At 36.9% G+C, this 24,126-nt stretch overlaps 1 protein-coding gene across 1 annotated transcript in view; it reads left to right on the top strand.

Moving 5' to 3' along the window:
* PolrMT (mitochondrial RNA polymerase) overlaps positions 1-24,126 on the top strand; it is a 603,530-nt gene that overhangs the window by 543,206 nt on the left and 36,198 nt on the right. Inside the window, exon 30 of the mRNA XM_090391417.1 lies at positions 6,781-6,872. Coding sequence (XP_090247543.1) covers positions 6,781-6,872 — 92 coding nt within the window. The remainder of the gene's footprint in view (positions 1-6,780; positions 6,873-24,126) is intronic.

Raw genomic sequence — 24,126 nt, 5'->3', positions numbered from 1 at the left:
ATATTGTTCTTAATGTAAGTAGTTAATCCTTATTTAGGGTGATTACTGTTAGAGATTAAGATATGTCCAGAGATTTTTTTCCTTTGGGAAGAAGTGAATATTATCCTGTGTATTATTATTCACATCTGACATCCATGGAATCAAAAACTCACGTAGGAAGTACGCACAATCTCATCCAACCATGCCTTAAAGTCATTCAGTGTGTCTAGATTCACAACACACTCATGCAGTACATTCTACTCAAGAACCACTCTCCATGCAAAGAACCTGCTACTCAGCTCCCACCCTCCTTATATAGTTTCGTTTCTAGGGATGGCCTCCTGTTCTATTCCCCCCCCCCCCCTTTCTCCCATTCTATGCAAAATCTCTTCCATATTAACCTGATAATAACCCCTGACTAACTCATACATTTTAATCATATCGTTTCTTCCTATTCATAAGGCATTGCAATTTACATTCTCTCAATCTGTTCTCATACCCCACATTCCTGAGACCACTGACTACCTTTGTGAATTTTCTCTGTATCCCTCTCCAGCATAATCATCATGAAAACCTGTGACCAAATCTGTACAATAATCCATATGAGGCCTGATCAAGGCCTTTTACAATGGTATGATAACCTCTTTATTTCTGCACATCAGGATCTTCCACATCATTGACATTATCCAATGTGACATCTTCACAACTTGTGCAATGTTGCCTCTGACTTTCAAATCCTCCTGTAAGACCATAACATCTGCTTGACTCTCCATTCCTCTTCTCAATTTTGCATCATCTGCAAACAGTTGCATATCGCCAGTTCATCCCATTCCAATATCATTAATATACAAAATGAACAACAACGGTCCCAAGACCGATCTGCAGCACACCACTAGTGAATTCCTCATTCGGGAGCTGCACATCCACATACAACTTTCTGTTAACTATCTGACAGCCAGTCACTGTTCCAACTCAGAAGTCTGTTATCCAATCCCATCCATTTCAATTTATTTAACAGCTTGTCATGTGGCAGTCTATCAAAAGCTTTTGCAAAATTTAAGTATACCGCTGTATATGCATCAACCTTGTTCGAGACCTTTGTCACTCTGTTATGGTACACAAGTAAGTTAGTGAAACATGATCTCCCTTTAACAAACCCATTCTGTGACAACCATAAAGAATACTACTCTCTACCAACCCATTTCTGTATGCTAGTTCTCACTAATCTCTAGTACTTTCACCACAAATATAAATATACAGATTGACCTATAATTCGTAGCTGCAGCCTTATCACCACCTTCATTCAGTGGAAAAATTTTACCTTTTTTCCACTCTCTTTGAACCTGTGCTGTTGCAAGACTTATTAAACAGATAGCCCAAGACCGATGCTAACTCACTAAGAACATTCCCTCAAGACACGTGGTGATACATCATCAAATCCTATTGCTTTATTGACATCTAGCTTACTTAACTCCTCATATATATATATATATATATTCTGATTTCACACTGAGGATGAAACATCCTGATGAACTACTCACTGAACACTTCATTATCTCTTCTGCAGTAGTCATCAATCTCCCACTCTCTCACCCATTAACAGCATCTTACCATACTCATTTTTACTTCTACTTGCCACATATCAAAAAAACTCGCAAAGGTTATTTTTGGCCTGATTTGCTAATTTCTACTTGTACTGCACTTTTGTTGTCCTTACCAACTGAGTTACTCTCCTGCTCTTTACACTCTTCATGCACCTGATTATTACCATTATTCAACTTGTCCTACCTCCAAAAGTGCCTTCTTCTTCCAGATTTCATGTGTAATCCCCACTCATTTGTCCATTTTACACCTACCTTATTCAGCCTTTTGATCTTTGGAATATATTCACAAATTGTTGCTGTTAAGTATTTCTTTGTTAGTTCCCGAGCATCATTTGTTTTCTGCACAATTTTTCATTCCATGCTATAGCTCCAAGCTGTTGCTTAAGCTTGCCATAATCACCAGCCTTGTACTTCCACATATATCCTTTCCTCACAGAAGTAGTCTTCAAATGGCTAGCCACAATCCAGATGATCACTTCCTGATCACTCTCACCAACTGGAGAGGAAGTGCGAAACTCCATTCACAATTACATTCTCTGATGAAATGATCAGATCCAAAACTCTCGATCCTCACGTGTCCTCCTTTACATACTGCCTGAGGTAGGTGTGTCTCGAGTTCTTGAGACACATCTTCCTCAGGCAGTATGTAAAGGAAGACACGTGAGGTAGGTTTGTCTAAAGAACTCGAGAAATTTATTTTCCTTATTCCCAAATGCTAGCTCATCATTCCAATCTGTACCACCATAATTAAAATCACCCATATTAATCACCTTTTCCTTATTCGGTAACCAAAGTTCCTTATATTTCTTCATTTCCTCCCACCATATTCTCTGGCCTATAGCAACATTCAACTTAATATCTCTTCTTGTCAACTTTCACTCACATCACACTGCCTCAAAACCATTGCCAGGATTTTCCTCTTTCATATCTAGCTTATGTGGACATAATTCCCCTGCTATCATCATCAGTACTCCCCATCCCTTCTTGTTCTTTCTATTCTTGCAAAAAACACTGTAGCCTTCCATTTCTATTCCTGTTAGGATATCATCTTCATTCAACTGTGTTTCACTTATTACAATGATTTTGGAGTGAATTAACCCGACTAGTGAAAAAATTTCATCACACTTATTTCTGTAACTCTTGGCATTTGCAGTTCACTTTTAGATCTATAACAGGTCCTACCCAATCCACTTGTTGGTTGTGATTTCCCCACCACACTTGCCCTTGCCCAGCCACCTTTATTACCACTTACCATATATGTCTTCTCAGTCTCAACTACTACATTGACATCCCAATCTATTCTATTTTTATGCTGATCATTCCCATACATATATACATTTGCTACTATTTCCAACATCCACTATCCAAAGCCATGTCTCCATGTGCATCTGAGCTCTCCCTGTTTTGCTGGTCCTCTTGCATTCCTGTTCTCTCTTCATCTCGCACTACTACTACTGTTTCTTCCACTGCCAAGCACTTCTGTCTCTTCAATACCACTCTAGCAATCTTTCACTTCATATCTTACTTCTACTCTTGCTTGCATTGCACTCTGCACTTCCATCTAGGACAGTTCATTCACTTCAAAGCCATTCAAATACAATTCGCCATGTCTGTATGATTCCATGCAATACATGCCATACATCCAGAGACTGCACTCCCTTCTCACACAGCTCCACTAGCATACCATTTATGATTTTTTCTCTCTTTCTCAACTCATCATTGTCATATCAGAAGCAAACTGACTATCTTTCCCACTATACTGTTATCTTTCACTTTCCTCAATACCCTCCTGATTATTCAATTCAGTTCACCATTACATTCTCCTTATGCCCTCTTAAATCATTTGTTTCCATAATCACTGCTAATTCTCTTGTATGTTTCCTCCTCATTTCTGAAGCATATATTATCCTGCTCATTCTCCCTCCTGGATAACAGATCTTATGAACTCTCTCTCTCATTAACTAATCCTCTAATAATGGAATCTCCACACACTGCTATTCTCGAATCACTCATTCTCTCTTTAACCTTTTTTTCTTTCATTCTATTCTTTTACACACTTTCATTTGTTTTCTCCAAATATCTAATATCACTCATTTCATCTTTCCTCATTTCATTTTTCATTTTGAATAACACTTTCTTCAAATCTTGCATTCTGACGATTTCACTCTCTTTCACTCCCATAGTCTCACTACCTCTTGTTCTGCCACACCTTACTTCCGTTTCATCATTTATACTTCCTTTTGCTCCCTTATCACTTACTTTTGCTTCTACATTCTTGCATTCTTTCACTCCCTCAGTCTCACTAGCTTTCGTTTTGTTTCCATTTTCTTTCATTCCTTCAGTGTGTTTCTCATTCATTAACTCATAGCGTAACAAAATATTGCACTTCTTACAAATCTACACTTTTTCTCATCTCCTGTTCAGCCTCTCCATAAACACATTTTTCACTTTTGCTATGCATACATATTTCTCTCACAACATCAAACCATCCTTGAAAAATCCACGTTGTTAATGACACTTGATTTTTGTGATGATGCTAGTCTAGATGCATCGGTCGACATCCGCATGGTTGACCGAGTACTGCTATTGTGTTCAAAGAAAGCAAGATTCAGAAATTTCAATGAATAAAGTTGGTAAATTTCCTCAAGGCCAAAAAATACAAACACACTTAAGTTTGAATATCTCTCAGAACAAGAACATCAATTTGGTGATCATTTAGAATTCTTGTTAGGCAGTCAGATTTGGATCTGGAACTGCCTTTAGTTTATTAAGTTTATATCTTCAGGATTTTATTATGTGAACTAGAGTCTTGAGTCCTGCAAAGGAAATACTATGCCATCTTTGTTATAGGCTATTTTGCATTATATAAGATGCATATAAGGAAGTAGTCTACTTTATACCCTCATGTATTCAATGTCTTAAAATATGTATTAAACTGAACCAACTACTCATCTTCCCCCTTTTGTTCTGTTTTCTGGAAGTCTTTCTCATATTGTTTTCTCCAAAGGTTATAACCACAGTTGGTCAAGAAAAATACATCATCAAGTTCCTTCTTTCTTTTTGTTTGTACCATTTTGGTGGTCATTTAGATTCATTATTAGTGGTCGTTTACACCAGTACTCTGTGCATGAAAATGTATATATATATCCTGTTCCATCTTCCCTTTTGTACCAAATGACTTGTCATAGTAAAGTAACTTGGGTTCTTTGAAACCAGATAGTGGTTATAATAGGGAAGTTAATTCTATCTGCATTGTCCATGGCTGTAAATTGTGTACATAATCCTGGCCAGGTTGATTTTTTTTGTGGAATGAAAACCCAATAGAAGTTTCTGGGAATGAAAAACCCTGCCACCACTGTATGAGACCAGTTAACTTGCCTGCAGTTGAAAAACAGTGATAAAGATTCTTCACATCCTAGATGGGATTTGAACTTTAGTCTTGCCAACTGAATCATGGGGGGCTGGGGCGCTCAGTTAATATAAATTTTTTTGTTTTAAATTATTTGTTGAGAAGTTTCTAATTAATTTTCAAGCTGCAAGATAAATACTAATGTTATAGGAGTTCATGAAAAGGCAACATATAGACAGAAGCTAGTTTACATTATTCAGGACATATGGGATCTGTTGTAGAATGTTAAAGATTCTTCCAATCTCTTTCTTATAAAATATCAGTGGTGTTGAATTATGTTTGCTAATGGTAAGTAAATATTGACCGAAATAATAAATACAAAACTTGAAGAAAGAGTAAAATACCAGAAAACTGACTTTCTCTGCAATCATTAATGCAGTAAGAAATCCTTTGGATGCAAAATGGGAAGCACAATTAGACAAATGTTATGACCAGTAGCTTAGGTTGGAAACTAGAAGTTGCAACTGAAACTTGAGTTTGATGCAAACTTTCTTTTTCAAACTCTTTCAGGTCAGTGTTTGATGTGCTAATAATTCATTCACAAATGTTATTAGCTTCAGTATAGGTTCAGTGGTCTCTTGGCCAAGTAACTTTGCTTCTTAGAAACTTGATACTGCTTATGACAGGGCAATTAATTCTGTCTACATTGTCTGCTATAGTGTTCTTCTGGCCAGTTTGCCTGTCTTACAGTATAAGCAGTACCAAGTTGTGATCTAATTTGTTTATATATGGCAAACGACATATGCTGTATACTTAGATGCCTAGCAAGTGAAAAAGTAGTGAAAAGGTTTGTAGAGGGTTTGAGATTGTATGATAATCTAAGTACGTGAACAGTTTTTTGCAAGTTGATAGGAAATGCAAGAGAGATATCAAATCTACTTTCCAAATTTGAAGAAAATTAAAATGGTCATAATGATTCATAGTATTAGAAAAGTAGACAATGACCAAAATTATGTGTGCAGGCGAGATGAGTAATAGTGATTGAGGAAAGTAATCACAGTTAATTACTGAAATTACAAAGTTGAAAGGTTTCAATTTGGCGTAAGTAAGATATCAAAATGGAAGATATTATGGATTCAACATATTTTATAACTAAATATAAAAAGAAACTTGTTGTAAGTCATAATGAAATTTCTAATGAAAGAATAGATGATTTTTAAAGATTGGAGATGGAAAGTAAGATATTGTATGGCTGAAATGGTGACCACATATGTTTGTGATGTTGAACTGGAAGATTTAGAGATCTGCTTCATCCCAGAATGTAATCTATTTCTCCTTGACTTTTCAAAATTTGTCTCAAGTAGTTGAAATTGCAAGGATCATAGTATTGCACAACAAGTTCATTGGTAAGTCATACAAATGGAGAAAGAAAATTTACCCATTATCTCAACTAGGATAAGACTTAATTATTATTTTGCCAGCCTGATTGGCCGAGTGGTTTGTGTAACTTCTTCTCTCCAGCCAAAAGGCTGTGGGTTCAAATCCTGCCGTGGCATGGATGTTTGTGATTGTCTGTAAAAATACTACTGGCGGTGGTGGTGGTGGGCAGTACATGGAGTTGGTGTGTGGAGACAGAGAGTTGTAGAGTAGGTGCCCTCCCTCGATGAGTCTTTGGACTCCCTGGAGGTATCACATAATAATAATAATTATTATTATTACTAATTTCCTTATTAAAATTTATTTATCTTCAAATTACTTCCAATTGAATTACTTTAACATGCCAACTTGATGAAAATGAAAGCATTACTTAGATTTTAATGCATTTTGTTTTTTCTTAATATTTCGCAGGTATGTCGAGAACAATTTCTATTGCTACATAGTGAACCAATCATAGAAAATCTTTCAGATTTTATGATTCAGAAGTATGCTTCTTTTCATAGGCAAGTATACAAAACATCTCGCAACTGTTTAAATAACATTTTATATTACCAAAATTAATTCTCTGCAAAAATTTATACATATACAGTGATCTCACAGTTACCAGACCTTCAAAATAACCAATCCTTGAATGGGTTAGTATGTCATCTGACTCCTGGAACAGCATTGTGTAACTGTACATTCAGTTGACTGAACAGCAGATTGATTTTCCAAAGTGATCAGATAGTTGAGAGATTATTGTATATACAATATGTATGTATGTATGTATGTATATACAACCCTTGGTAAAAAGTATCCGATCAATGTTGTTTATCACAGTAATGACTGCAATATACCTCATATATTTCTTGGAAAGGTAACCATACGAACGTTTTAGCATGCAAGAAATGAAAGAGCTCACTTTAAAGTATAAAAAGAAAAGAAAATTTTATGCACGATTCAAATATTTAAAGAAAATAAATTATCTGTGTTAGAAAAAAGTATCCGATCAAGCTGCCAGTTGGAAAAAAAAAGTAAGTGATCGCTGAGGAAACAAATACTTATCATTCCCCAATGTGCAAATCTATAATTGTTTGTGCATAAAGCATAGAGAAACACATTTAAAAGGAGCAGAATCGTGGTTGTGAAATCTGAATTCTTTCTATGGTGTTAAGGGATAGCTTCTGTGAAAGAAGTTTCCAGCAATCATCTTTCAATCAGCTACATCTGGTATTTTAATATCTTTTATGCTCATGATAGCAGATAGCAGCCCAATGTTAACCAAATATGCAGTGTTTGCCTAATTTATTTAGAGATGCCCATCTAATAGTATGTTGGACCACTGTGAGCCATAAAAAATATCATGATATCTGCTTCATTGGGATCCAGAAACACTTTCCAACTACCACAGTTCAACATGATGAATTACTGCTGTTTCATTAGATTTGCTTAAATATCTTGTTTCACCACATTCCAGAGACGTTCAACAGAATTGAGATCTAGTGCCTGAGCAAGGCTTAAGTCACTATCACATTCTGTAACCATTCCTGGTTACAGAATGTGATAGTGGCATACTCTAATGATATAGTGTGTTGAAAGTGTCTGCAACATGTAGGATAAATGGTTATTACAAGTTAGTTAGCAACAGCATTCAGGTAGGCTGCATCATTTAGCCCTTGCTTTGCTGGTATGAAAGGGGAGGAGGTCTAAGAAATGCTAGGAAAACCCCGCAGAATAGCAGGGCACCACAAGGTTCCAGAAACATTGTATGACAGAATGCAGTTCCATCTGAATTACCCAAATGTCTTACTTCATGGCATTTCAAAGATGCTCACTTAGCTGAAATCACTATCACATTTAGAAACTTTCAAGTTTACATGTCCTGATGATATAGTGTTTTATCCAATTGAAATTGTCGGTAACATATGGGATAAAAGGTTGTCATTCATTTTGGTAATGTCAACATTACCAAACTATCAATACTGCTTTGCATTGTTACGTCACCACTTTCGTGACTTTTTTTTAATTTCTACTTGTTTTTCCTTATTTAGATCTAATTTGTATTTACCCTAATTACTCTCAAGATCTAAACCTAAATTTTGCCTTCAGTACACGATATAGAAAGACTATCTATATATCTGGCCAATTTCTAGATTAAGCATGTGTATCAATTATTCGGACAAAGGGTTTACCCTTTGTTAGGGACAAAATTCCTTTGTGATTACTGTCTGAGATTGTCTCCTGATCAGATACTGGCAAATTTATTTGTTACGCTGCGCCAGCCAATATCTTTAGGTTAGAAGGAATTCTTAACCAGGGAAACTCTCTCAGATAACATACAGAGGTGAAGAATCTAACACTTATTCTTAGTACCGAAATTCTCTATATCAACTGTGTTTAATATCGTTTGCAATTGTGGCTTTTAAACATCTATTCTGCTCCGCTTAGGTTCCGATTTTATGAGTGGTAATTTGAATTCATTCTCAGGCCAATGTCAGGTATAAAACACAAAGCACATTTATTGAGATCTTAAGATGATACATTTACATTCATACACTCAGTCAATTTCATGTCATTCTAAAGTAAAGAACTAGTTAAACCAACTAAAAACACAACTTGATACAATCATTAGCTCCTTCTATAAGATTAAGCATTAAACTACACATTATACAAGTCTTAAATTTTATCCATTCAGTTCTCTTCTAAATTACATTAGTTATTCACATAAAATACCTGTCACAAATCATCTATAAACTTTCTCTAACAAAATGCTCAGTGGAGTTAAGCACTGCTATCATCGATAATCACTTCTATACCACATTCTTCTATACTACATTGTCCTTGCTAGCTAACTATATAACATTTCTTCACTCTAAGTGGGAAAGGAATAACAAAATTCTGTACGTTACCAGCTCTTGGAAAGAGTAACAGATCAGTCACTTAATTCACATTTTTGTCTTACGCAGCCCGATCCTTCTTCCTTGAATTGGGGTCAGAACATCTCTGCTTGGCCTTTATCCACGTGGTTACTCATAGAGGTCATCCTACTTGGCTTTCCCGAACGTCTGGTGATATGCCCACATCTGTCTGGTTCCGTTGCCGCTTGTCCTCGTCAAAGCTGCCGGTTCAGCTATTCCGTCCAGAGAAGATAGTTAGTCAGGGCGCTGGAAGTGCAGGTGCTGGCATCTAACATCTCAGGGCGATCCAAAATCCATCAGGAGGCAAGAGAGAGAGAGAGAGGCCCAACATCCAACCACATAAAACACCCGGAAAAGGTCAGGAGAACAAGACAAAAAGCCTTGAAAGAGGGGAGTGAACCCCTTTTATTCTGCATCCTTGGTGCCCTCTTTACTGCCGCGTTCTTCCACACGGCACTCACCTCCTTTGCCCGCAAGATGATACGGTATACCGCATCTTCTGAGAAAATGAGCTAGCGCCGCTTTCCATGTAAATGCTTCAAGCCAAACGTTCACCCGAACGGTTCACCTGCAAACTTTGGACTTTTGTTTATATCTTGATAAACATTTCACATAGAATATCCTTTTATAGTTACATTTTACAAACTGGAAATCTTTACTTAGATTTGAATAAACAAGTTTTCTTTTATAATTCTACATTTAAAGGTATTTATAGCTCTATTTACAATCCTTTTGTTTGCTTAAGTCCAAGTTTCTCCTTGGACAACATTACCCTTCCATGTAGGGCATTTGTGGTGGAGTGAGACCTCCAAGTGAACATGTTGGCAGGCTCTTTTTATTGTTTTTCTGTTTCCATTCTGCCTACCAGTATACTTTCCTCACTCAGCTTTTGTTGAGTGCTTTTTACTCACCACTGTGCTGTAATAATTGTTGGGCAATACAACCTTTGGATATTAGGAAAGGAGAGATTGATCCTGGTGGTACTGGAGGGTCTAGTCAGGAGCAGTCAGCTAGTAGGCTTGCCCTGCAAGAGTCATGGTATTGCAGTAAGTCTCTTTCTTAGTGGTCTGGGGGGGTCCAAGACTTCCTACACTGTAGTATAGCATCATTGGTAGCCTAAGTTCTACTCGAAGTGAAGTCATTGCTGCACTTCAAGTATTCCATATATCTGATATATATATATATATATAGTTTATTGTAACCGTAACTTAGCTTACTGTAGTCATACAGGAAGAACTATTAACATTTGCCTTGAATAACATAAGAAATACATTTGCAACCATTATTATGGCAAGTCTGCACTGGCAGGCGATGCTTTCAACTTCCCTTCACACAGGACTAGATGGAAGGAAACCAATGTGTTATATAGAGGTTAGAAAGACCTCTAATAATTTCTATTATGCTTAAGAGTCAGCAGTGGCTATGAAGCATTCTCTTAACATTAACAAGTATGGTTGCATTAATTGACAAAGATTTTGGAGGCTGTCATCCTAAGAACAATTCCTACACAACTGTAACACTTACTTTATACAGTGTTAGAGGGTACCAAATTAAGACTTTAGATGTTTTGTCCATTACAATTTGAGCTGCTTTACTCACTTGTTGTTGCATGCAAACTGCAACATGTTGTGTGCTCTGAAGATGCTGGTTTAAAATCCATCAAATATAAGCCAGTTAATAACATTTTTTAGAATATAGTTTGTTCGATGTTGTAATACTATTAAAATAAGTTATGATTAGCAATCAACTTATCATCTAGATTCATAGTGTGTTAAATGCTATTCATAAACAGTTGTTTTGGATTCTCTGTAGTTTATTAACATTTAAATCTGCTGTGCAACTCCAGCAGGTGAGCCAGACATCAGAACTGGTCTGATCATTATCTTGTATAGGAGCAGTTTAAGTTCCATGCTTAAGCTGCGTTAGCTGAATAACAGTGCTCAACGTTAGAACTGTGACAGGCACACAGCACTGAACTAAGTAATTGTGAAAAACAGTTCAAACTGTAATTGAAAAACAGAACTAATGTCATTACATGGCAGCCTCTATGGGCCAGATAACCATAAAGTTAATTTAGAGAAGTCAGGCTATCAGGTTTCAAAAGACAGTCTCTCAGATCTTTGGTAAATTAATGTAACCATACTTATTGAGGTTAGGAGAGTGCCTCATACCTGATATTGATTCTAAATATAGTCTCTCTGACCTATAATGACGTCTATATAATATACAGGTTATGTAACTTGGATGTTATAGATGTACATGTACACCTCAGACTTTCCAGCATCCTTGGTTCCAGAGCCTTGCCAGATTAGCTGTCTTGCAAGACCAGCTGAGGTCATGTAATAATAATTCATCAGTATAACATGGATTCACCAATTATATCTTCTCCCATTTCTCTAAAGTACCATGGATCTCGAAACTTAAATATAAGTTAATTGTGATATAAGTGATTAAATGAAATACATCAGTATAAATGATAATAGTGCAGTTTTTTCGTGGTCCTTATCCATATTCGGAACAATGTCTATAATTTCAGAGCCAGTATATTGCTGGACATAGGTGTTTCTTTGTCATTGTTCATCCACTCTACTAGATTTTCTTCATTAAACATACTTGTTATGCTCTCAGAAGCAGGTTCAGTAACACTTCTTGCATACATGGCCAAGAACAATTTCTTTCTCCTTTCCTTCGATACATTAAATCCTGTAAAAACCATTGCCAGCATTTCTTTAATGTTGATGATTGTACCTTTTTCGAGTCACTAGCAAGCAAAAAGCTCTTATTTCATGTAAATTCTGTAATAAATGACTCTGCAGATTTGTTAGCATGCACATCTAACAAACATTTCATGAAAAATATTCCATACATTTTGGTGGTAAATACACTGTATACACATTTATCGTATACAGGACAACCATTCGGGATGAGTTAAACAGTTGTCAAGAATTGGAAGATTTTTGCAGTTTTCCAATTGTGCTGGGGCTTCAGGTTTTTTGACATAATCTAGGTCAGTCATTAGTTTTCACACTTCTTAGGCTCACCCCTTTTTATTCTAAAATAAAAAAAATCATTGTGCCCCTATCCCTTATGCTTTCAGAAAACAATATTGAATATTGTTTTCTGAAAGAAATAAAAATAAAAACTAACTAAAACTAAGATGTTCTTACAGTTTTTGGATAGTGCACAATTATTACTATTATTATTAACATTTGACCTCAATGGAGTCAGAGACTCATCGTGGGAGGTCACACTATTGCACACAATGCTCATCCAACCGTGCCTTAAACTGATTCAATGTGTCTATACCCACAATACACTCAGGCAATGCATTCCACTCACCAACCACCCTCCATGCAAAGAACCTACTCCTCACTCCCCTGTTCACACCCTCCTTATACAGTTTCCAGTGATGGCCCCTTGTTCTACTCCTCTCTCCCATTCTATGAAAAATTTCTTCTATGTCGACCCAATAACAACCCCTGACTAGCTTATATGTCTCAATCATATTCCCCCCCCCATCTCTCTTCCTCCTATTCACAAGGCTCTGCAACTTACATTCTCTCAATCTGTCCTCATACTCCACATTCCAAAGACCACTAACTACCTTTGTGAATCTTCTCTGGACCCTTTCCAACATATCCTTGTCACCATGAAAACCTGGTGACCAAATCTGAGCACAATAATCCATATGAGGCCTTATTCAATGGAATCATAACCTCTATTTCTGCATGCCAGGGTCCTCCACATCATTGCCATTATCCGTTATGTGATTTTTCCAACTTGTGCAATGTGGCCCCTGAATTTCAGGTCCTTGTCCACCATCACTCCTAGATCTCTCATCTCCTCTACTTCCGTTAAAGTTTCCCCACCAAGTGTATACTTTGCATCCCATCATTGCTTACCAAATCTCAAAACTTGCACTTTACAACATTGAACTAATAGTTCCACTTACCTGCCCAATCATGCAATCTATTCAAGTTCTCTTATAAGGCAATAACATCTTGACTCTGCATTGATCTTCCCAGTTTTGCATCCTCTGCAAACAGCTGGATATCACTAGTTAAAACCAACCCAATATCATTAGCATATACAAATTGAACAACAATGTCCCCAAAACTGACCCCTGTGGCACACTGCTCTAGTTACCTTTCTCTTTCGGGATACTGAAATCCCCCCCCCCCCCCTCATATACAACTTTCTGATACCTATCTGACAGCCAGTCACTGATCCAACTCAGAAGTCTGTTATCCAATCCCATCTGTTTCAATTTATTTAAGAGTTTATCATGTGGTAGTCTATCAAAAGCCTTTACAAAATCTAAGTACACCACTGTATATGCTTCTCCTCTATCCAAGGTATTTGTCACTTTGTTATAGTACATAAGTAAGTTAGTGAAACATGTTCTTCCCTTAACAAACCACAGAGAATACTGCTGTTATCAACCCATTTCTGTATCCTACTTCTCACCAGTCTCTCCAGGACCTTCACCACAACTCCAGATATACAGACTGGCCTATAATTTGCTACAGCCTTATCTACAGCCTTATCATCACCTTTATGCAGTGGAACAATTTTACTGTCCTTCCACTCCCTTGGAATTTGTGCTATTGTAAGACTCTTATTAAACAGGCATGCCAATGCTACTGCCAATTCCCTGGAACATTCCCTTAAGATGCATGGTGATATGTCATCAAATCCTATTGCCTTATTAACTTCATCTTACCATGATCATTCTTCCTTCTACTTGCCACATATCTAAAAAAACTCTCTAAGGTTTTTCTTTGCCTGATTTGCCAATTTCTGCTCATACTCTATTGTTTTTCCTTATTAACTGAGTCACTATCCTGGCTTGTTCTTTATACTCTTCATGTGACTGATTATTACCATTATTCACCCTGCTGTACTTCCTCCAAAGTATCTTCTTTTTCCAGATTTCATGTTTTAGGTTCACATTCATCCATTTTACACCTATCTTATTTAACCTTTTGGCCTTCGGAATACAGTCGTACATTGATGCTGTTATGTATTTCTTTGTCAGTTCCCATGCAGCATTTATTTCCTTACCACTCAACTTCAAACTACACTAAAATATCAGCGGGGGGGGGGGGGGGGGATGTTTATTTTAAAAATTACAACCTTTATATTTATAACTTAATATATTAATGGCAATAAAAATATTTAGTGAGATGGATGGACTTGTTCTTCAGCACATATTTTTTCAAAATGTAGAGTTTTTTAATGCTATATTGTATCGAACTAAGTGGATGAAACATTGAGCACATGCTGGAATTATGCTAGAAAATAAACAATAATACTAACCATTGCCCCCCCCCCCAAAGGATCTCGCATCCCCCCTGGTGGAGCAGGAGGGGGGGGGGGGGTTTGGAATCATTTGATCTAAATGGTGATCCAGCCATTTTTATTTGTATTGTAAATTTGGAGTAAATTTTAATGACTTGAAATTCATTCTCTGCTGTTAATGTCCTTTGCGGTGTGCACCACCACCACTATAATCAGCATTATACACTTGCTCAGGACTGGGTGTTCCTTCATTGTTTGCAGAGGATTTCACCAAAAATGGATAGAAATTCCATGACAGTTCTTAAACCATTGAAGCCATCATTCACCACAGTCAACTCACAATAATGAAGCAAGCCTGCACTTAATCATTTAAGCGCATATGTGGATTATGTGAATTATAGAGTGGTCGCAGGAATTTCAAGTAAGCTCTCACAATTTTGTCCAGACTAAAGGAGGTGCCAGACTATCCATTGCTGGAAAATTGTAATTATAGATTATATGAAATCCAAATCTCCTAAGAATAACATTCCACCTAAAGAATATCAGTGCTTAAAAAGTTATACAGGAAGAACGAAATTATTGTGATGAAAGCAGATAAGTGAAATGTAATTATTTTGAACCAGGCAGATTACCACAGGGAAAAAAAAAAGAATTATCTACTTAAAGACACTTCTACTTATCAGATTATAGATTGTACAAAATCTCAGAAGAAAAAAAAAAAAAGCATAAATTATTAAAAAAAATTACATCTTGGCCGAAAGAAATTACCAAAAAACTTAAACCTTATCATGTCAAACCATCTGAGATATACAGGATCCCTAACATTCACAAATCTAACATCTCCCCTCCTTTGTCTAATCTTCTTCTTCTCTTCTGTCTAAGACGGGTTGAGTCTTCTCTTGAGCAGGATCTTCCGGTCTTCTCTATTCTTTGCTGTTCAAAAAAGTTCCTTATATGTTCCATTTCGAGATGTTCTTTATTCATTTCAGCCAGGTAATTCTTGGTCTTCCGGGTCTTCTTTTTTCAGTTGAAAAAGTATTGATTAGGACGTTAGGAAGTCTGTATGCAGTTGTTGTTTTCTAATTTTTTTCTATCATTGTCTTTTTATACAATAATTCTTGTCTGACTGTGCTGCTTGTTTTCTTTTCTATCCAACTTGTTCTATTTATTTTTCTTAAGCATTTCATTTCAAATGCCAGCAGTTTTTTCTCCTCTGTTTTCTTAACTGTCCACTCTTCTCCATAGATGACTGTTGGTCATCTATGGAGCAGATAAAATAATTATTGATTCATATAATTTGATTTTGGCTTGCTTACATATCTTGTTTGTTTTCCATATTTTCTGTAATTTTCCCATGGTGGTCCATCCTATCGCTATTCTATGTTTGATTGTTTTGAATTCATCTATTGTTTCTGTTAGTTTTGATCCAAGATATATGAAGTTGTCTACTTGTTCTATTTGTCCATTTAGGGTAGCTGAGATAGTAGTTCTGTTCCTCCCTATTTTCATCACTTTTGTCTTTTGTATGTTTATTGTCATGTCATGTGTTTTACGGGTTTCGTTTAGCTTGGTTATCAACCTTTGTAGTTCGTTTGGGGTTCTTGCAATAAGGACGAGATCATCCACATATTTCATATTATTTATGTTTAAACCACTGACATTGATTCCAAGCTCATTGTCTGTTGCCTTCTTTACAACTTTGTCTAGATATATGTTGAATAGGCATGGGGATAATGGACATCCTTGCATTACTCCTTTTTGGATCTCTATGGGTTCTGTTGTGAGTGTGTCCTTTTTAATCATTGCATTTGTCTTAGAGTAATATTTTATCAGAAACTGTATTATATATTTGTCTATTGCTTTTTCTAGTAGAACGTTAAGATTTCTCTGTTGATGCTATCGACAGCTTGTTTAAAGTCCACAAAACAACAATATATTTTTTTATGGTCTATTGTTGAATAGTTTCTTCGGAAACCAGCTTGTTCTATGCTTATCAGTTCTTCATAGTTGTTTTTAATCTATTTTGTATAATTTTTAAGAATATTTTATAGGTGTGGGAGGGTAAATTGATTGGTCTGTAATTTCTGCAGTCTGTTTTGTCTCCTTTCTTGTATATTGAGATAATCTTTCCAGTCATCTGGGATCTCTATTGTTTGTAGTATTTTATTGAATAGGGTGTCCGCACGGTTAGCCTAGTGGCTGTGCGCTTTGCAACCATATGACTGGGGAAGGAGTTTCCCAGGTTTGATTCCCGTCGAAGACGTGAGGAATTTGAGGATCTTCCTCAGCCATAGTCAAGTTAGCCGGTCTGGGACGCGGGCAGTAGGGTTTTTTCCGCCAGTTTATCTGGCGTTTTTCATCCCGCAAGCAGGCAAACCGGCCCCCGTGAACACACACGGATCTACAGCCATAAATACTTACCCCCCCCCCCCCCCAATAGGGATGAAGGAGAAAAAGGGAGGAAACTCCATATGAATAAAATAAAAATAAATTGAATAGGGTTTTAAATATTCTATTGATGTGCTGTCTCCCTATGACCAGTTCAGTAGGGATAGTATCAATGCCTGGTGCTTTATTGTTTTTCATCCATTTTATTGCATATTTAACTTGTAAAATTTTTGGGTGGTCGTTATTTTCTTCTATTGTCGGCATTGTAGCTTTGTTTCTTTGGTGAAAAATAGTCTTAAAATGGTTTGACCAAATTTTTCTTATATCGTCAATATTCCCGGTTTCAGTCATCTTGTTGTTATCATTGTTACTGCTTTTGCTGAGAATTCCTTTGTAATTTCTTTTATAGTGTCATGGAAGATTTTTAGGTTGTTTTGTTGATATGCTTCTTGGCATTTCTTATCTTATTCTTATAACCATTTTTCTTTGGCTTTTTTGCATAGGTCATCAACTTTATTTTTTAGTGTTCTGTATTTTTCTCTATTCTCTTCATTGTTTTGTTGGTTTACTTGGCCTCTCTTTCCTCTTCTATTGTAGCTACGATTCCTTGGGTCATCCACTGTTTATTTATTTTGTTTGGTACCTAGAGTGCCTTTTGCAATTGATAACACTGTTTCTTTTTCTTCTTCCCAGTATTTTTCACTGTTCTGGAAGATGGAGGGTTTTAATTGCAAGCACATCTGTTCTAAAAATTGACTTCTGCTTAGGCTATCTTTCAGTTTTGATAGGTTGATGTTTTCTTCTTTTCTGATATTGTTTTTCCTGTTGAGTTTTATCTTCACTTTGGCAGTTAATATTTTGTGGTCAGTGTTGAAATCAAAGCTTCTTAATGTTCATACATTATTTACTGATCTTTTCCATTGTTTGTTTATGATGATATAGTTTATGCAGTTCTTTATATTACCATCTGGGGATGTTCATGTATATTTATTATTAGGACGTTGATAGAACGGTGTGTTTGCAATCATTAAATCGTTTGCTTTACAAAAGTGGAAAAATTGTTCTCCTCTGTCATTAAGCTCTCCATATCCAAATTTCCCCATCACATATTTTTTGTCTGCTGTGAACTGTCTTATTTTAGTGTTAAAATCTCCCATCACTATAATGAGTTCTCTATTTTTGGATTATCTATTTCCTGTTGTAGTTCTTCATAGAAATTTTCTATTTCTTCCTCTGAATAGTTACTGTCTGGTGCATCTATTTGGATTATTTTAATTGTTTGATCTTTTTCTTTGGCTTGAAGTTTAGCTGTGATTATTCTAGGAGACACTGGTTTTATTTCAATTACTGAGTGTGTAAGTTTCTTCTCAATTAATAATGCAACTCCTTCTCTGTATATATTATCTTTTCTTCCTGAGAAGTAGCCTTCCTTCTGGTAAATCCATGAATCCATCTCTGCACCAATGTGTCTCTGATAAACCTAAAATACTCCATTTCAGTCTTTTTAAATTTTCCTGAACTAATTGCAATTTTCCAGGTCAGTATAACGATCTTATGTTGAGGGTGGCTATGTGTTTCACGTCCTTGGCTGATCACATTGCTGATTTCTCACCTACTCCATGTGGTCTTCGAGTAGGCGCATCGGCTGTCCCATATGCAGTAGCATTATCTCAGTTTGTTGACTTACTGGCATAATAATGTAGCCAGCTTGCCATTCCTCTGCTACATCCTTTGGTCCACGGCTCTTTATTCTTTCAGAGTAACCCATTTGGGTTTCCACCACCCGGGGGACACACCTGGTAGGAGTGTGGTCTATCCCCAAGCTTTGCCCAATAGACAGCCCCACCTATAAACTGGCCAAACATTTATCCAAATCACTTTCTTCTTACAGAAGCTTGCTTACAGAAACATGGTTCATCTTGCTTTTGTTTATTGTATATTTCAGTTATCCATAACAAGTGGATAGGGGAACTTGCCTATGTAGGAGTCACCATCCTTGTTGGTAGCTGTACCATTTTCCAACAAGTTCTACTCAATACTAAAATAGAGGCGGTTGTCTTTAAGCAATATCTTTATTATAGTATGCTGCATCTATCTACCATTTGTAGCTGTATCCCAAGATGACTGTGATAATCATGTCCTGCAGTTTCACCATTCCTTCTCTTAATGGTGGATTTAAATGGCTACAGTATGTTGAGTAGTGCACAAACAAACATCAGATGAAGGGTTACTGAGTGCATGCTCAACAACAATAATTACTAAATCATAATAATTTGTCCCTCTTTCCACTGTTTAAGTAATAAGCAGAAAGATAGCATCTATGGGAACAATCATGTTTACATAAGATCCATCTCTTCTAGCAGCCATATATTTCATCATAGATAGATTAAAAACATTAAGCTGACTGGAATGTCTTCTCATCTTTAGCAAAATTTGATTCTGCAACAGTCAGCTCATCTGCTATTGATGAAGCAGTGAATCATGTTGTGGTGTATAATACAAACTATTACAATAGTAGTACCTAAAACTTCAAGTTGATGTCTGCCTTTCCCCAAAATCATGGTGGAATTCAGAATGTACAATAGCCAAGAAAGCCTTTGGACCCTCCCCCACCCCCAACACACACACACACACAATACAAAACTTAATTGCTTGCAAACATACTTGTACCTGAACATAATGTATCCACATTCGGAAATTTTGTATAGACTGCCACGTGAACCTTAAAGTTGTGAATGAAAGCATTATTATAAGTTTTAGACATCTGGGTAGATAATATTACACAGACATCAATGAATATGCTACCACAATGGTACAGCTGTATTGCATAATGCAGCCTTCTCCTTGTGCAGGTTGGTTAAACATCCCCCACTCCTCCCCCCACCCTCTTTCAAACACAGAGCAGAATACTGATGTTCATGTTGTTTTTGGAATCATAATCTTTTTTCTGGTACCTGTTCATCATTTTCAAAATGGATACTCTTGAGATGAGTCTGCACTTCAGGAAATAACTAGAAGCTATTTCCTGAAGTGCAGACTCCCGAAGGCGTGGAAAGAGGGGAAAATAGTTTCACTGCATAAAGGAGGATCCAAGACTATGGTGGCAAATTACCGACCGATCAGCATATCAGGAGTCGTTGTCAAGGTCTTGGAGAAAGTAGTCAAGGGAAAAATACAGGAATGGATTGATGAAAATGAGATACTGTACAGGGGACAGCATGGCTTTGTGAAGGGTAGATCATGCCTCAGTAACTTGCTCAAGTTTTATAACGAGGTGACGGCAGAACTGGATAAGGGAAATGGGTTTACAGTGATACTGCTGGACCTGGCAAAAGCATTTGACAGGATACCACATTGAATTCTAATCCGTAAACTACAACATATGGGAATAGATATAGGGTTGGTGAGATGGATAGGTGGGTGGTTGATGGAGAGATATCAAAGAGTAGTTTATTCAGGAGTAGAGTCCAAAAGACGGCCTGTGACTAGTGGTGTGCCGCAGGGTTCTGTTCTTGGACCACTGCTGTTTAATCTGTTCATTAATGATATAGGGAAGGATCTAAGTGGAACAGTTCATTTGTTCGCTGATGATGCAAAGTTGGGTAGGGCGATAGTGAATGCAGAAGATGTCAAAGTCTTGCAGGATGACTTAGATAGATTGGAGTTCTGGGCTAAGGAGAATGCATGTCAATTTAATGTGACAAAATGTAAGGTTATGCATTTTGGGGTGAAAAGATTAGCAACAGTATACCACATTGGTGGAACTGTACTCCAAGAGATTGATGAGGCCAGGGACTTGGGAGTGTTGGTGGATAGGGAGATGAAGTTTAGGGGGCACATTGCAAAAGTAGCTAAATCAGCTCATCAACTCACTTGGTTGTTGAAAAATACCTTGATGAGCAGAGACAAGCAAGTTATTGTTTCTCTGTACCGAGCCTTGACAAGACCTCATCTTGACTACTGTGCCCAGATTTGGTCACCTCGGTTCCTTCTTGATGGGGAGGAGGTTGAGAGGATCCAGAGGCAAGTGACCAAGATGATAGCAGGTCTATGGAACGAACCATATGAGAACAGGTTGAAGATTTGTGGGTTGCAGAAACTAGTTGATAGGCAGAAAAGGGGAGATATGATTGAGACATTGAAATTGCTAAAAGGATTCTATAGGATTAATTTAGAGGATATTTTTGAGATCAGGACTGGTGGTGGGAGAACTAGGGGACACCTATGGAAGCTGGGCAAGAGTGTGGTTAGCAGGGGTTGTTAGAGCTGGGTTCTTTACTTTTAGAGTGGTAAATGAGTGGAATAAGCTGCCAGAGTCTGTTGTGGGTGCTATGACAGTGAGCGAGTTCAAGGCAAGGTATGATAGATACTGTGAGAATGTCAAATAGTTGTGTGGACATGATGTTTAGGGCCTCCCTTGATGAGTCTAAAGGACTCCCTGGAGTAGCCTGAAATAATAATAATAAAGTTCAAGATATAGAGATCTTCTTCTGATCTTTTTGATAGTGGTAGTAAAGTGAATGCTCTTGTTGGCAGACTTGCATTGTGTGTTCCTTGGTACGAACATAATATAGCATAACATGATTAATTCATTATTTCAACTTTCTCAAGTTCTTCACGTGGTTTTGTAAATTTGTTATCCCTTTCGTCATACAGTCCTGGTGAATGACACATTTGCTGTATCAAAAACATTCAGTATGCATTTTCCACTGGATGGTTGAGTTTTGAATTTTTTGGCCCTCAGTGAGGTAAGTCAGGAATGTGATGGACCTAACGTTTATTCTTAGTCCCAATTTGGTGAAGAAATGTTTTTTTTTTTTTTTTTTTTTTTTTTTTTTTTTTTTTTTTTTTTTTTGATAATATAGAAACAGTCAGCAATGAACTTTCAATGTGTGTGTGTGCACTTTATTATAGCCCCCAGTTTTCTAATCATTTGATTGACTCGTGCTAATCCATTGTTCATTTTTAATTAATGATCTGTGATTTATTCACCAATTTTCACTAATTAACCACTTAGCTTTCTGCTTATGGAAATTGCCAATTGCTGTTTCTTATTCTTCATGTCCAGCTGACATGCAGTGCTTACATCCTAGTTGTTGCTTCACCATATAAACTCTGTGGTTAACAGCAAATTTCAGTAGCACTCCATTTTCATACATCGGAAATTTGATTACTACATATGCCATTTTATATGCTTTGACAGACTTGTATGTGATTCTTCTATTGTGTACACTGTATACTAAACTCGAGCAGTGGGAATGAATGATCAAAATAAGACTGCATGTTTTAAGTCCATTCATGTTTCTATCACTATGTGCATGCATGTGTTACTTTGAGAATTCTCCTCCCCATATAATAAGGCTACTATATACTGTGTACAATTGAATTTTTATTTTCATTTGTAGGTAGTTTTAATGTACCACTGAATCATGAAAAAAAAAAGGATTATACTATATTATGGAGTTAGGTTAAAGTGTAAACTTTAAGATGTTACTTAACACCATTTGATGAGAATTAATTTACAGTTATTCATGTGAATGCATCAAATTAAATATTAAATTGAGGCTGCATAATTTTGTATTTTGATGAAGAAGAGTTATTTGGTTAACCTATCCTTTAAATGAAAGAAAGTTTTTCCTTGTATCCTATTAATTATGCAGCCATTTTTATTTAGCAGATCCACAAAATCTTTACAGTTTTTTTTTCAGAGGGAAATTAATCACAGTTTACTTCCAAATTGTCCAATTTGATTTTTTCAACCTATTTTCTCATTTTTACTTTATAATTTCTACTAGGTAAAGTAGAAATGGGGAAATAGGTTGAATCCACAAGTCTTGATTTTTTGGGGGTTTTATATATACAAGTAGTTAAATATTGAGGCTACTGAAAAATCTTAGACATTATTATTATTATTATTATTACTACGGGCAACTCCAGGGAGTCATTAGACTCATCGAGGGAGGCCCCAAATCATATTCATCACAGCTATTCTACATTCATACAGTATCTATCATACCTCGCCTTAAACTCATTCACTGTCACAGCATCCACCACAGACTCTGGGAGCGCACTCTACAAGTAAAGAACCCAGCTCTAACACCTTTACTAACCACACTTTTGCCCAGTTTCCATGGATGTCCCCTAGTCCTCCCACAACCAGCCCTGTTCTCAAAAATATCTTCTGAATTAATTTTATAGAAACCCTTCAGTAATTTGAATGTCTCAATCATATCTCCCTTCCTCCGCCTATCAACCAATTTTTGCAACCCACAAATCCTCAACCTGTTCTCATGAGGTTCATTCCACAGACCTGCTATCATCTTGGTCACTCGCCTCTGGATCCTCTCAACCTCCTCCTCATCAAGAAGGAACCTAGGTGACCAAATCTGGGCACATGAGATGAGGTCTTATCAAGGCTCGATACAGAGGAACAATAACCTGCTTGTCTCTGCTTGTCAACATATTGTTCAGCAACCAAGTGATTTGATGAGCTGATTTGGCCACTTTTGCAATGTGCCCCCTAAACTTCAACTCCTTATCCACCAATACTCCTAAATCTCGTGCCTCATCAATTTCTTGGAGTACAGTTCCACCAATGTAGTAATCTGCTGCTAATCTTTTCACTCCAAAATGTATAACCTTACATTTTGCCACATTAAATTGACATCCATTCATCTTAGCCCAGACCTCCAATCTATCCAAATCATCTTGCAAAATTTTGACATCATCTGCATTCACTATTGCCCTACTCAACTTTGCATCATCCGCAAACAAATGAACTGTTCCTCTCAGATTCTTTCCTATATCATTAATGAACAAATTAAACAGCACTGGTCCAAGAACAGATCCTTGTGGCACACCACTAGTCACAGGCTGTCTTGTGGATTCTACTCCTGAATAAACCACTCTCTGATATCTCTCTGTCAACCACCCTCCTATCCATCTCACCAACCCTATATCCATCCCCATATGCTGCAATTTACTGATTAGAATTCCATGGGGTATCCTGTCAAAGGCCTTAGCAAGGTCCAGTAGAATAACTGTAAACCCATTACCCTTATCCAGTTCAGGTGTCACTGTGTTATAAAACGTGAGCAAGTTACTGAGGCATGACCTACCCTTCACAAAACCATGCTGTGCCCGATACAGTATCCCATTTTCTTCTATCCAA

The sequence above is a fragment of the Typopeltis vanoorti genome, chromosome 4, assembly GCF_054136105.1.
Source record: "Typopeltis vanoorti isolate ZY-2024b chromosome 4, IOZ_Tvanoo_1.0, whole genome shotgun sequence".
In the NCBI taxonomy this organism is placed as follows: domain Eukaryota; kingdom Metazoa; phylum Arthropoda; class Arachnida; order Uropygi; family Thelyphonidae; genus Typopeltis; species Typopeltis vanoorti.
This window is presented reverse-complemented; position numbering and strand designations above follow the sequence as displayed.